Source organism: Doryrhamphus excisus, chromosome 7 (genome assembly GCF_030265055.1).
Source record: "Doryrhamphus excisus isolate RoL2022-K1 chromosome 7, RoL_Dexc_1.0, whole genome shotgun sequence".
Classification (NCBI taxonomy): Eukaryota; Metazoa; Chordata; class Actinopteri; order Syngnathiformes; family Syngnathidae; genus Doryrhamphus; species Doryrhamphus excisus.
Genome location: NC_080472.1, coordinates 21,546,128 through 21,558,967, shown reverse-complemented (window position 1 = coordinate 21,558,967; position 12,840 = coordinate 21,546,128). Strand labels below are relative to the sequence as shown.

Below are 12,840 nucleotides of genomic sequence, written 5' to 3'. Positions count from 1 at the left end.
ATGAAGTAAAAACAAAATGTGGCACCAAGTATTATTCATCTTTATTGTTCAGAGTTGCCCACGCCTTTGAAAAAGCGCCGCTTGAGTCCATTGGACGCCTGCATGTCTGAGAGCTCCACCCCTTACGACTCGCCTTGTGCCACGCCCACTCGAGGAGACCAATCCGAGACATCCGCCCCGCCCGTATTAACGGCCACACCACCACGTCCCAGGAACGAGGAGACTGGCATGGAGCATTTGGCCAGCACCCCAACGCAAACACTTACCACGCCCCAGGAGGTAATGTTGGATGCCGCCCAGACCCCGCCCTCTTTCCCACCGAGTTCGTTAAACGATGGCGTCTGCTCCTCACAGAGTGAATCTTCAACAGAAAACTCGCCCGATGTTAGCATGAAAGTATCTTTGCTTGAGGTGAGTGAGTTTTTTTTTGTTCAAGACCTCAAATAAGAATAGAAGCTGATGTTTTTTTTTTACGCCGCCATCTTTGTTTTCCTTGCAGGCTGAGCACCCGCCTTCGTTGATCCCGTCTCCTTCCATCCGGGCACCAAGCTCTGATGTTGTCCCGCCCGAAGCTAAAACCTCAGCACCCGAGTGTCCGCAGCCTCCAGCCGTTGACTCTGTGGACTTTGCAGAGGACCGGGCTGATGCGGCGTCCGTCGAGAGCAGCTGTGAGGCGGCGTCCTCTGCCGAAACGTGTGCTTCCTCCTCCTTCCCCGGCTGGATCAAGAGCCCCGAGAGAGGCCTGACGGTCCCCGCTGGTCTCAACTTCTCTCCCATCAACTCCAACCTTAGGGACCTCACCCCCTCGCACACCCTGGAGCCCCTGGTCGCCCCCTTTAGGCCGGAAGCTGCGGCGGGGTCCGTGGCGGGGGCAGCGTCTCAGCCACCCTTCAGCGAGGGGCAGGGGCCACTCTTCTACCCCTGCTCCGAAGATGCAAGCGCGGTCGGCTTCTCTCGCGCTCTCAATGGGGACGCCGCTTGCGAGGGGGTGGGTTCGGCGCAGAATCCCCCACAGAAGAAGAAGGTGGGTTGCACCTTTTGGGTGCCACGCGACGCATCACTGAGCTCCAACGTGTCCTCGCAGGTGTCCCTGTTGGAGTACAGGAAGCGACAGCGTGAAGCTCGCCGCAGCGGCTCCAAGACGGAGTGTAGCTCCCCGTTGTCCACTGTACCCCCCATGACCATGGACACGTTCCCTGTTGCCGTGGAGACCAACAGTGAGACCGCCTTACCTCCGCCACCACCACCTCCTCCTGCGGCTCTCAAGGAACCTCAGACGACGACGACGACGGAGGAGGTGGAAAGCACGGGAGAAAAGGAGGGAGGAGAGGGGCAATGGTGAGACATTCTCGAAAACGCATCGCTTTGACGTTTGTGCGCTCGCTTCACGTACGCTCCCTTTTCAGGACATCGTCCACGTCCGTGGAGCAAGCTCGGGAACGAAGCTACCACAGAGCGTTGTTACTCAACAAAGACAAAGATGCAGGTGATTAAGGAGACATCAGACACAAAGTCCTGTCAGATACGTGACCTCATCCTGACTCGTGTGTTCCTTAAAGATGGAGAAGCTGAAGGTGGAGAGGCACCCGCACCCAGAGACTGTCCATCTCCAGGACCCCAGAAGACTCCAACTCATGCTGTAAGTCATCATCATTATCATCTAAACGCACAACGGACATCTTCATCAGATGTTTCCTGTCCTCACAGCCGGGCTCTCCTGGACCTGCGCTGCCCTCCTGCTGGCCCACGAAGGAGGACGACGGCGACAGTCAGCCTCGAGCGACCAACCCCACCCTGCAGCCACCCAGCAAGCCCAAATCGGCCCCGGTCACCCCAACCAAGATGCACCCGGCCACCCTGCCTTCCTCACCGGTGCACTATCCGGGACCCGCCCTCCTCCATGCCCAGTCTCAGGGCTCGCCGTTCCGCAGCCAGAGGGCGCTGTTCTCCCAGCCTCAAAGTCAACCCACGCCACAGGCCCCGGCGCCGTCGTACCCCCCATACAACACGCAGGGCACCCCTCCGCCGCCCCCGCCTCCTCCACCGGCGCCGCCGGTGTCTTCTGCCTACTTTCCCAGTCAGACTACCCCCGCTGCGGGTCCCTTCCCTGGGTTCAAACCTGCGGTCTCAGCCCCTTATCCTTCTGGCTCTCAGCCCATGATGCAGACTCTCCCTCACAGCGTGCACTACCAGAGCTCAGTGGCCCCGCCTCCCCCGCCCCCGCCGCCCCCGCCCCCTCATCACATGACCAGCCCCACCCTGCTGCACGTCAACCTGCAGCCCCCACCCATCCAGCAGCACCAGCTCCTGCTGACCACCGCCCCCCGCGTTGCAGCAAGGCCAGCCCCCGCAGTCTCTCACCCCTCCTCCCCCGCCGCCCCCGCCGCCCCCAAACCCGTCCGGCGGCGCCCACCACTTTCAGAACTTGAGTGGGTTCCAGACGGCGTTGCTACACCCCACTGCCACTGCCAACCCCCCGGCGCCCTCGTCCTCGTACCCCACCTCCCTTCAACAAGCCGGGCTGCCTCCGCCTCCCCCTCCTCCCCCGCAACAGACTCAGCAAGGCGCGGCCCCGGCCGCAGCCTCTCAGATGCCCTCTGGCACCCGTGGAGCCCCCACCTCCTCGACGCCCTTCCACAGTCCGGGTTACCTGAGCACAGGTTGGCACTGAACTCAGCCTGAAGAGGATGTGTGGGGGCGGGGGGCGGGGGGGCGTGTACCTTTTAAAGTGTAGATATGTTTTCTATGGCCAGTGGAAAAACAGCTGATTGTTGGATAAATGGGTATTTAAAAAAGAAAAAGAAAAAAAGGACTGACATAAAAGACAAATCTTACAAGATGGACGACCCCCCCTCCCCTCCCACATGTCCTTTTTTATACAGCCTTCCTTCCTGTCACGGGTACGGGAGGGGTTCACTGTCATGTGTCTTGTTTGGGCTCCCGTTGTTCGACCCCCCCGCACTTTGTTTGTTTAATGGACATTCCAGCCTATAGCACCCCTCCCCCCGACCCCCCCACTCCTCTTCGCTTGTCTGTCGTCCCTTTTGTTTTATTTGTTGAAGCTAGCGGCGCGTTAGAGCAAACTGAAAGCTTTGTTTTGTATAGACAAGAAGAAAAAACTCTTATTTTTTTTAATTCCGCTGTCTAACAACAAATATCAGTTCACTGCTGCAGCGATGGAGAGGGGGCCCGCCTCACCACCTTGGGGGATGCCTGTGCGTGTGTGTGTGTGTGTGTGTGCGCGCGCGAATGTGGTCCTCTGAGGCTGGTCCGGCCGGCAGTTGGGACGTTAGCAGTTTTATTTTTGGATATCAGGCGTGACTTGTAGAAAGTGTAATTTAATGTATAGGTGGTTACTCCAGCTTTCACCGGGAAACGTAAATATTGGCTTCGTTTTCTTTTCTACGCTTGTACAATTCGCTCCCATGCCCCCCCCCACCCACCCATTTTTTTTGGAAATAATGGTTGTACATACGAACGCTCGTCTTGGCAAAAGCTGAATGTTTCTGTGACTGTAGCATATTTTTTTTATTTCAACCTTCTCTGGACTTTTGTCCTTTTATTTTATTTTTTTTAATTATTATTATTATTATTATTATTTGTGTGTGTGAGTGTGTTTGTGGCGAGGGGAGGAGCTCACAGACACTGCACTGGTTGGCTATTTTCATGGTTCATTATAATAAATCACTGTAATGACAGTTTTATACGACTTGTGCTGACGACTTGCTCGGCTTTCACTTTTTTTCATGACTTTTTTTTCCACTGTGGGGTGTTTGAACCGTCATCATTGCGCCGCTAAGGTGAGTCGAGGTGAACATTTTGGACCAATCAGAAAAATGTTTCTGTTTTTGTTGTTTTTAATTCAATAATAGCAAATTATTTGAATGTGATTTTAGTGTTTTATAGGGAAAATGTAGCATTCCTAGTAGTTGAGCTTTTAGGTGAAGTTCACACATTTATGCATGCACTCGGTTGACGGGGACAAAAAGAAACAAGTGTTAAAATAGTCGAAAGTTGTTTTAAAATAGATGTTTATTTAGCTTTGCTTTTTTAGGCTCTTAACCTGCATTTCGTCTGTTGGCCACAAGAGGGCGACATCACTGCCTCCACCTCATGACAGCTGTAGTCTGCAATGGATGTACAGAACTTTTCATTTAGGGCTGCTAGAAACGTCATCATAGCTCAAGGTAAGTCAAGGTCAACATTTGTTAATGTCAATCAAGCCCCAAGCATGCAAGCATTGACCGGAAGCGGACAAACATTGGTTCAAATAGTGTTTTATTAAAGAGATATATTTAGCTTTGCATTCAGGCTTTTTAACCTGCATTTTCCTTTTTGGCCACAAGAGGGCGACATTACTGCCTCCATACATATAATGTCATTTGTAGTCTGGGGATTGATTTACATATTTCATTTATGGGGCGATTAAAAATATGATCATAACTCAACTCAAGGTAGTTAAAGGTTAATAATTTGACCCAATCAAATGATTAGTTATTTCTTTATGCAATATCATATTCATTCACAAAAAAATGAAGTGGGTTTACTGAGTTGTGCGGTATGTTACAGTTGGTAGAGTGGACCCCTCCCAACCTGAAGGATCCTCCCTTATGTTAGAACTGTTTAACCCAGGGGTGGGCAAACTACGGCCCGGGGGCCACATGCGGCCCACTAAGCGTTTGAATCCGGCCCGCCAGTTGCTTTCTAACTTAACATACATGCTGGCAACATGACTTGCAAGTCGGATGTCTTATTCAGTAAAAAATAAATAAAAATAATAAAAAAAAATTTAAAAAAAATGTAAAATTCAAGTTTGTAGTTTGATGTGGTCAGATCTTTAAAGCGTTTGAATCCGGCCCGCCAGTTGCTTTCTACCTTTTAACATACATGCTGGCAACATGACTTGCAAGTCATATGCCTTATTCAGTAAAAAAATAAATAATAATAAAAATTAAAATAATTTAAAAACATGTTTTTTTTAATGTAAAATTCAAGTTTCTAGTTTGATGTGGTCTGATGTTTATACATATTTAAAACATATATCTAATAGTCTGACACTTTTTCAGATAAAATTATACAAATAAGTAAATTAATTAAATAAAAAATATATAATATATAAAATATAATAGATATAATATATACAATATAATTGATAATATAATTATAATATAATAAAAAAATATATTAATTAGTTTTTAATATTAATATATTTAATATTTTTAATATATTAATAAAAAATTAGACAAATAATTCAAGGTGGACTGTTAGAATTATAAGCGTAAAATAATGTGTGTGTTATAAAAAAAAGATATTCTGGCCCCCCGCACAGTTTTGTTAACTCAATGCGGCCCACGAGTCCAAAAGTTTGCCCACCCCTGGTTTAACCCGTCCAAAGTTGTTTTAACGAGAAGCTAATTTGGCCATTTAACTTTCATGTTTGCCTGTGGCCACAAGAGGGCGACATTCCCGCCTACATAAAACGTCAGCTAACTTCAGTGATGAATTTATTGGGCAAAAACAAAACACGAGTGAACTGTAGAGGTAGCATGCAGCACTTTGGCTGCTGTCCTTCCCATAATGCATTGCTTTAGTACTCCACAATAATCTAAACTGTATGGCACATACTATTCTTAGAGAGCAAATTCTAGTGCAAGAACATTTTCACCTCTACAATAAAACACCAAACATCGAAGTATAACAAAACCTACTCTCCACTCAGTTTGGCCCTTTTTACAAAATGAAAGTGAAAATATTTTCTTTGTCCAATTTGTGTCCCAGAGTAAAGTCTTTTTTTTTCCAAACCAGTTTATAGGTGATGTTGTGTCCCATCCACACGGACAGATGTCTCATTCAGGACACAACCTATTTTTACACTTGGAATATTCCCAGTGGACTGGCATCAGCAGCTTTGACGTCGGAAAAAGACGGCAGCATCCTCCGGTGATCACGTGATACAGGAAGTAAAACCTATATTATGGAAGATTATACATCACATTTAAATATATTTAGCATTAAAATACACTGCTTACCTTTTGCATGTGCGATACTGCTGATTTCCTGCAGTTAAATGGCATTGCTACCACTCTCTGGGGGAGAAATGGAGAGAGAGAGCGGTTAATATGGGCGGGCTGCTGCCGGTACCGCTGTTGACCACCAGAGGGCGGTATTGTGTAGGATTTGAGTGGCAGCAATCAAAACGGCTGCCATTTGGAACATCCTTTTAATGTTAGAAGTCTCCATTTTATTGATATCTCAATTTAAATTCATGTGAGAATTGATTTCTTTGGCGTTTTATTATGATAATCTTGTGTTTTAATTAATGCTAATGTATCATAATTATATATTAAATGTAAAAACTGCTGAAACTAAGTGTTTACTAATGAAGTGTCTAATGGCCATTAAAAAATCATCTTTAAATGTTTTTCTTTTCTCGTGACCTTCACTTAATTCGCTTTTTGCCTGCTTGTTGTTGTTGTTGTTGTTATTTTGACGTTTTAACAGGAAAAAACGGGTTAGCTTTCTTTGTTTTGATTTCAATTGTAGCCTGTCTGGTCTGGCGTAATTGCGCCCTCTGCCGGCCACTGCTGGTATCGATTTCTAAGTGCAGCCTCTGCTTCTTTGGTTCCTCAGATAACCCCGACTGTGATTGATGAGGGCGGGGCTGGCAAAGAGATGCGGAGACCCCCATTGAGGCCTTGGATTAACCCTCAAGATGGCCGCCCCGTTGCCCTCTTTCATCTCCACCTAAAGATCTAAAGATGCCTGACGTGTGCTAGCGAGTTCCCTGTGAGGGAAGGAAACCTGGAACGGGAATGGTGTCCTTACTGTCTCCCAGCAGCTCCTCGGACATGAGGTTGTCCTGGCGGTTCCCCAGCACGAAGGCCAGGAAGGAGAGGATGAGGGCGTCCATGATGCCCATGATGGCCAGGATGTAGGCCCAGCGCACCGAGCAGGCGCCCAGCGTGTATTTGTCCGTCTGCTCGCCGCACATCCGCTTCACCTCGTCGCTGTCCCAGCCGTCCGGGTAGATCATGCAGCCCAGGACCAGGCACGTGCCTCGGGAGGGAAACACGTACACGGTTAGTATTTGCTATACTTCAATATTCAATATCCATGTACGCATTTCAATCCTTAATTATTGATTAGTACGGCTACTTTCATTGCTTTATTGACCGTTAAATGTCATTTAAGTCAAATTACACTCATTCATGTTCATCTTATAGTTCATGTATTCATATTATGATGTAAACAATAGGAAATACTAATTATTGTACATGCATAGAGTACTAAACGATAGGAAATACTAATTATTGGACATGCATAGAGTACTAAACGATAGGAAATACTAATTATTGTACATGCATAGAAGACTAAACTATAAGAAATACTTATTGTACATGCATAGAAGACTAAACTATAAGAAATACTTATTGTACATGCATTGAGTACGAAATGATAAAAAATACTAATTATATTACATGTATAGAGTACTAAACTATAAGAAATACTAATTATTGTACATGCATAGAGTACTAAACGATAGCAAATACTAATTATTGCACATGCATAGAGTACTAAACTATAAGAAATACTTATTGTACATGCATTGAGTACGAAATGATAAAAAATACTAATTATATTACATGTATAGAGTACTAAACTATAAGAAATACTAATTATTGTACATGCATAGAGTACTAAACGATAGCAAATACTAATTATTGTACATGCATAGAGTACGAAATGATAAATACTAATTATCGTACATGTATAGAGTACTAAACGATAGGGAAAACTAATTATATTACATGTATAGAGTACTAAACTATAAGAAATACTAATTATTGTACATGCATAGAGTACGAAATGATAAAAAATACTAATTATTGTACATGCATAGAGTACTAAACTATAAGAAATACTAATTATTGTACATGCATGGAGTACTAAACGATAAGAAATACTAATTATTGTACATGCATGGAGTACTAAACTATAAAAAATACTAATCATGGGACATGCATAGAGTACTAAACAATAGGTAATACTAATTATTGTACATGCATAGAGTACTAAACGATAAGAAATACTAATTATTGTACATGCATAGAGTACTAAACTATAAGAAATACTAATTATTGTACATGCATAGAGTACTAAACGATAGGAAATACTAATTATTGTACATGCATAGAGTACTAAACTATAAGAAATACTAATTATTGTACATGCATAGAGTACTAAATGATTGGAAATAAGAATTATTGTACATGTATGGAGTACTAAATGATAGGAAATACTAATTATTGTACATGTATGGAGTACTAAATGATAGGAAATACTAATTATTGTACATGCATAGAGTACTAAACAATAGGAAATACTAATTATTGTACATGCATAGAGTACTAAACGATGGGAAATACTAATTATTGGACATGCATAGAGTACTAAACGATGGGAAATACTAATTATTGTACATGCATAGAGTACTAAACTATAAGAAATACTAATTATTGTACATGCATAGAGTACTAAACGATGGGAAATACTAATTATTGTACATGCATAGAGTACTAAACGATAGGAAATACTAATTATTGTACATGCATAGAGTACTAAACTATAAGAAATACTAATTATTGGACATGCATAGAGTACTAAACGATAAGAAATACTAATTATTGTACATGCATAGAGTACTTAACGATAGGAAATACTAATTATCGTACATGCATAGAGTACTAAACGATGGGAAATACTAATTATTGTACATGCATAGAGTACTAAACGATAGGAAATACTAATTATTGTACATGCATAGAGTACTACCCCCCCCCCCCCCCCCCCCCCAATGATTGAAGACTTCATCTTGCTCGCCTGTGACGGCTGCTGATGCCGAAGGAAGAGGAGAGGAGGCGGTTGCCATGGCGATGGCAGCAGATAGCCGCTTATGTATGCCACTACATCCTTACGAAGACTGCAAGACGTAACAATCTTTGACCAGCAGTAGATACTGAATAACAGCAGGGTGTTCCTGTCATATAGAGGATCTTTGACTATCACAGCAGCCATAATGAGCATCTTAGACCAGGAGAGTGCTCCTGTCATATAGACAATCTTTGACTTGGAGCAGCTCCTCACAAACGGCAGCTGTATAGAGGATCTTTGAGTAGCTTTTTTGCTTAAAAACAGCAGGGCGATCCTGTCTTATAGAGGATCTTTGACTATCACGGCAGCCATAGTGAGCATCTAAGACAAGGAAAGTGCTCCTGTCACATAGACAATCTTTGACTCGGAACAGCTCCTCACAAACAGCAGCTGTATAGAGGATCTTTGAGTAGTTTATTTGCTTAAAAAGAGCAGGGCGTTCCTGTCATATAGAGGATCTTTGACTATCACGGCAGCCATAGTGAGCATCTAAGACAAGGAAAGTGCTCCTGTCACATAGACAATCTTTGACTCGGAACAGCTTCTCACAAACAGCAGCTGTATAGAGGATCTTTGAGTAGTTTATTTGCTTAAAAAGAGCAGGGCGCTCCTGTCATATAGAGGATCTTTGACTATCACAGCAGCCATAGTGAGCATCTTAGACCAGGAGAGTGCTCCTGTCATATAGACAATCTTTGACTTGGAGCAGCTCCTCACAAACAGCAGCTGTATAGAGGATCTTTGAGTAGCTTTTTTGCTTAAAAACAGCAGGGTGATCCTGTCATATAGAGGATCTTTGACTATCACAGCAGCCATAGTGAGCGTCTTTGACCAGGAGAGTGCTCCTGTCATATAGACAATCTTTGACTCGGAACAGCTTCTCACAAACAGCAGCTGTATAGAGGATCTTTGAGTAGCTTTTTTGCTTAAAAACAGCAGGGTGATCCCGTCATATAGAGGATCTTTGACTATCACAGCAGCCATAGTGAGCATCTTTGACCAGGAGAGTGCTCCTGTATATAGACAATCTTTGACTCGGCGCAGCTTCTCACAAACAGCAGCTGTATAGAGGATCTTTGAGTAGCTTTTTTGCTTAAAAACAGCAGGGCGATCCTGTCATATAGAGGATCTTTGACTATCACAGCAGCCATAGTGAGCATCTTAGACCAGGAGAGTGCTCCTGTGATATAGACAATCTCTGACTCGGAGCAGGTCCTCACAAACAGCAGCTGTATAGAGGATCTTTGAGTAGCTTTTTTGCTTAAAAACAGCAGGGTCATCCTGTCATATAGAGGATCTTTGACTATCACAGCAGCCATAGTGAGCATCTTAGACCAGGAGAGTGCTCCTGTTATATAGACAATCTTTGACTTGGAGCAGCTTCTCACAAACAGCAGCTGTATAGAGGATCTTTGAGTAGTTTATTTGCTTATAAACAGCAGGGTGATCCTGTCATATAGAGGATCTTTGACTATCACAGCGAGCATCTTTGACCAGGAGAGTGCTCCTGTCACATAGACAATCTTTGACTCGGAACAGCTTCTCACAAAGAGCAGCTGTATAGAGGATCTTTGAGTAGTTTATTTGCTTAAAAAGAGCAGGGCGCTCCTGTCATATAGAGGATCTTTGACAAGCGTGTCTGTGCCAATTCTTTGCAGGGTTGTTTCCTCCCACGGCCATTTTCTTTCTTATGTCACGGTAGATCAAATGAGCATCTCTGGCGGATGGCGTCCGGTGGTTATGGGACCGCACTCGGCACCAGTACCGACCTTCGTGGGGGCCCCAGGATGGTCCCGTGTCTAGATGGACAGCCAATGGGATCCTCCTCTTTTTGGCTCCACCACTTGACCCTTTTAGTTCCCCGGAGCCTCAGGATGTTTGGAGAAGTTAGAAATGGCGGTCTTCCTGCGTCCAAGCTCGGCAGCGACGGCGTCGCCCGAGGCAGCTCAACCATCCCGGTTTGGTCAAAGAGAGAAAGCTTTTTGCCTTTGCCATCAGAAGATGATGACGGTGTGAATGCCTGACACTAAATCACATTCAAGGCTGCAATCTTAAACGGCCTATTTCACTTGAATGCATCTTTTGCAATCAATGCTTTACATTTCTTCTTTTTGCGTTTTGAAGCTCTACTTAGAACCTCCTGGGGCAACCAAAGTTGCACCCACGCAGCACGTGAACCTTCCTGGTAATCTGTGGGTGAAGACTTGCCTTACCTGCAGCCAGCTGCATCCACCCGCAGATCTTGTAGACGGTGCCGGTGCCGCAGAAGAAGAAGAGGACGAAGCATCCGATGCAGCCGAGCACCAGCGCCATGGACATGCCGATGAAGAAGGAGGCGGCCTTGAACGCACCGGAAGGGATGCTGGCGAACTCTGTGAAGCTGCCCCGGCACGTCAGGTCCCGGGACAGGCCGCTGCCGATGCAGTAGTGGAAGAGGCCGAAGTAGCCCGCCTGCGGGGTGTCTGCGCCGTCCCCGATCCAGTAGGGCTGGATGAAGCACACCACGTTGACGATGGCGAAGAGGATGGTGAAGATGGCCCACAGGACGCCGATGGCGCGGGAGTTACGCACGTAGTTGGTCTGGTAAATCTTGGCTGCCTCCGAGGCGGGGAGCATGGCGGTGCCGGGGATCGGAGCCCCCGGGACCATCCTCCGGGCTCGACGGATGGGGGGGAAAAAGCTCGAATGTGCCGCTTCTATTTGACACTCTCTACTCCTTTCAGTCCAAATCCCAGCACCGCGTCCCTGTCGCCTCCACGGAAGCGTCACGATGCTTTCCTCTCATGCCTGTGCAAAAAAGCGACGCGAATCCGGACAGGATCCACCGTGAAATATTTCCCCGAGCAGAGTCCAGAGATGTGTGCTCGACGCTTGCACCGCACGCAGCCGTGGATAATTCAGGGCTAACCCACATCCCTTAATCCCTGTCTGACGTAGCCTACACTGCGCGCGGGTGCTTGTGTGTCTGCGTGTGCGTGGCTTGATCAAGCACGCAATTGCATCTGCAGTGCAAAAGTCAACGTGTATTTGATTTATATATTATTATATTTTACACGACTTAATACACACAACGAATATAATGATTAAAAAAATATTTATGTATTTATTAATTTATTTAACCAAACAGCACCGTTGCTTTTCCAAGAATACTAAATCGCCATAAAAACACCATTACCCGTGAGTCTTTGAGAACAATGCTTCACTGTGATTGGCCGGTTTCACCACGTGGTTTGTGAGGTCATGAAGAACCGCGAAACTCTTTTGCCAACTCTGACTGTTAAGCTAGCTGAGTCATTGCTCACATTTTGTCGATTATCTAAATGTTGTTACCAGTGTTAAATTAGCGACATGTCACCGCGTCTTTGTTGTCGAACGGACTAATAATTAACTAACTCACTAACTAATAGTTAATAATTCCCAGTTTTGTTCGCTTTTGTGCTCAACTTCCGGTGAAGTTAAAGCACTCGAAGAGCTGACGGCTAGCTAATAAAGCAAGCTAGCATGTTCGAGGTGTCTTTCTAAGTGTTTCTAAACTAGCTTAAAAGGGGGGACACCTTCATGGCGTCGTTGCTGCAACAGCCGGGCTACGAGGAGGACAGGCTGCGGAGGGTGGCCGAGCAGATACCCGGCAGAGAGCTTCAGGCCGGGATGTTGCTGTCGCTTTTGGGGGAGGTCAGACGTCACTTTGTTTTGACTTGACACAATGTTCTATCAATGGAGTTGAGTGTATTGCCACTGCATTTTCAGCCATTTTGTATGTATTCCTGTACAACTGTATAGTATTATTGTATTATAATGTGTTTCAACAGCCACAGCACTACAGCTTCCCTTCAATCTTCATCTACGGTCATCGAGCCTCTGGGAAGAGTCATGTTGTCAACATCCTACTTAGGGAGCTGGAGGTAAAAT

The 12,840-nt window shown here is 45.4% G+C and overlaps 3 protein-coding genes across 3 annotated transcripts in view; 2 read left to right on the top strand and 1 right to left on the bottom strand.

The window, feature by feature from the left end:
* kmt2e (lysine (K)-specific methyltransferase 2E) overlaps positions 1–3,709 on the top strand; it is a 24,243-nt gene extending 20,534 nt beyond the window's left edge. The window contains 8 exon segments of the mRNA XM_058077065.1: positions 53–279; positions 355–411; positions 500–1,024; positions 1,085–1,338; positions 1,407–1,486; positions 1,560–1,639; positions 1,708–2,324; positions 2,326–3,709. Coding sequence (XP_057933048.1) covers positions 53–279; positions 355–411; positions 500–1,024; positions 1,085–1,338; positions 1,407–1,486; positions 1,560–1,639; positions 1,708–2,324; positions 2,326–2,671 — 2,186 coding nt within the window. The 3' untranslated portion in view covers positions 2,672–3,709.
* lhfpl3 (LHFPL tetraspan subfamily member 3) lies at positions 3,558–11,986 on the bottom strand. Its single transcript, XM_058077079.1, has 4 exons — positions 11,145–11,986; positions 6,826–7,056; positions 6,030–6,086; positions 3,558–5,967 (listed from the first exon to the last, which is right to left on the bottom strand). Exons 1-3 carry the CDS (start codon positions 11,578–11,580, stop codon positions 6,064–6,066), a joined length of 690 nt encoding a protein of 229 aa, XP_057933062.1. The 5' UTR covers positions 11,581–11,986; the 3' UTR covers positions 3,558–5,967; positions 6,030–6,063.
* orc5 (origin recognition complex, subunit 5) overlaps positions 10,625–12,840 on the top strand; it is an 8,476-nt gene continuing 6,260 nt past the window's right edge. The window contains exons 1-2 of the mRNA XM_058077070.1: positions 10,625–12,603; positions 12,741–12,833. Of these exons, the coding sequence (XP_057933053.1) occupies positions 12,490–12,603; positions 12,741–12,833 (207 nt within the window). The 5' untranslated portion in view covers positions 10,625–12,489. The remainder of the gene's footprint in view (positions 12,604–12,740; positions 12,834–12,840) is intronic.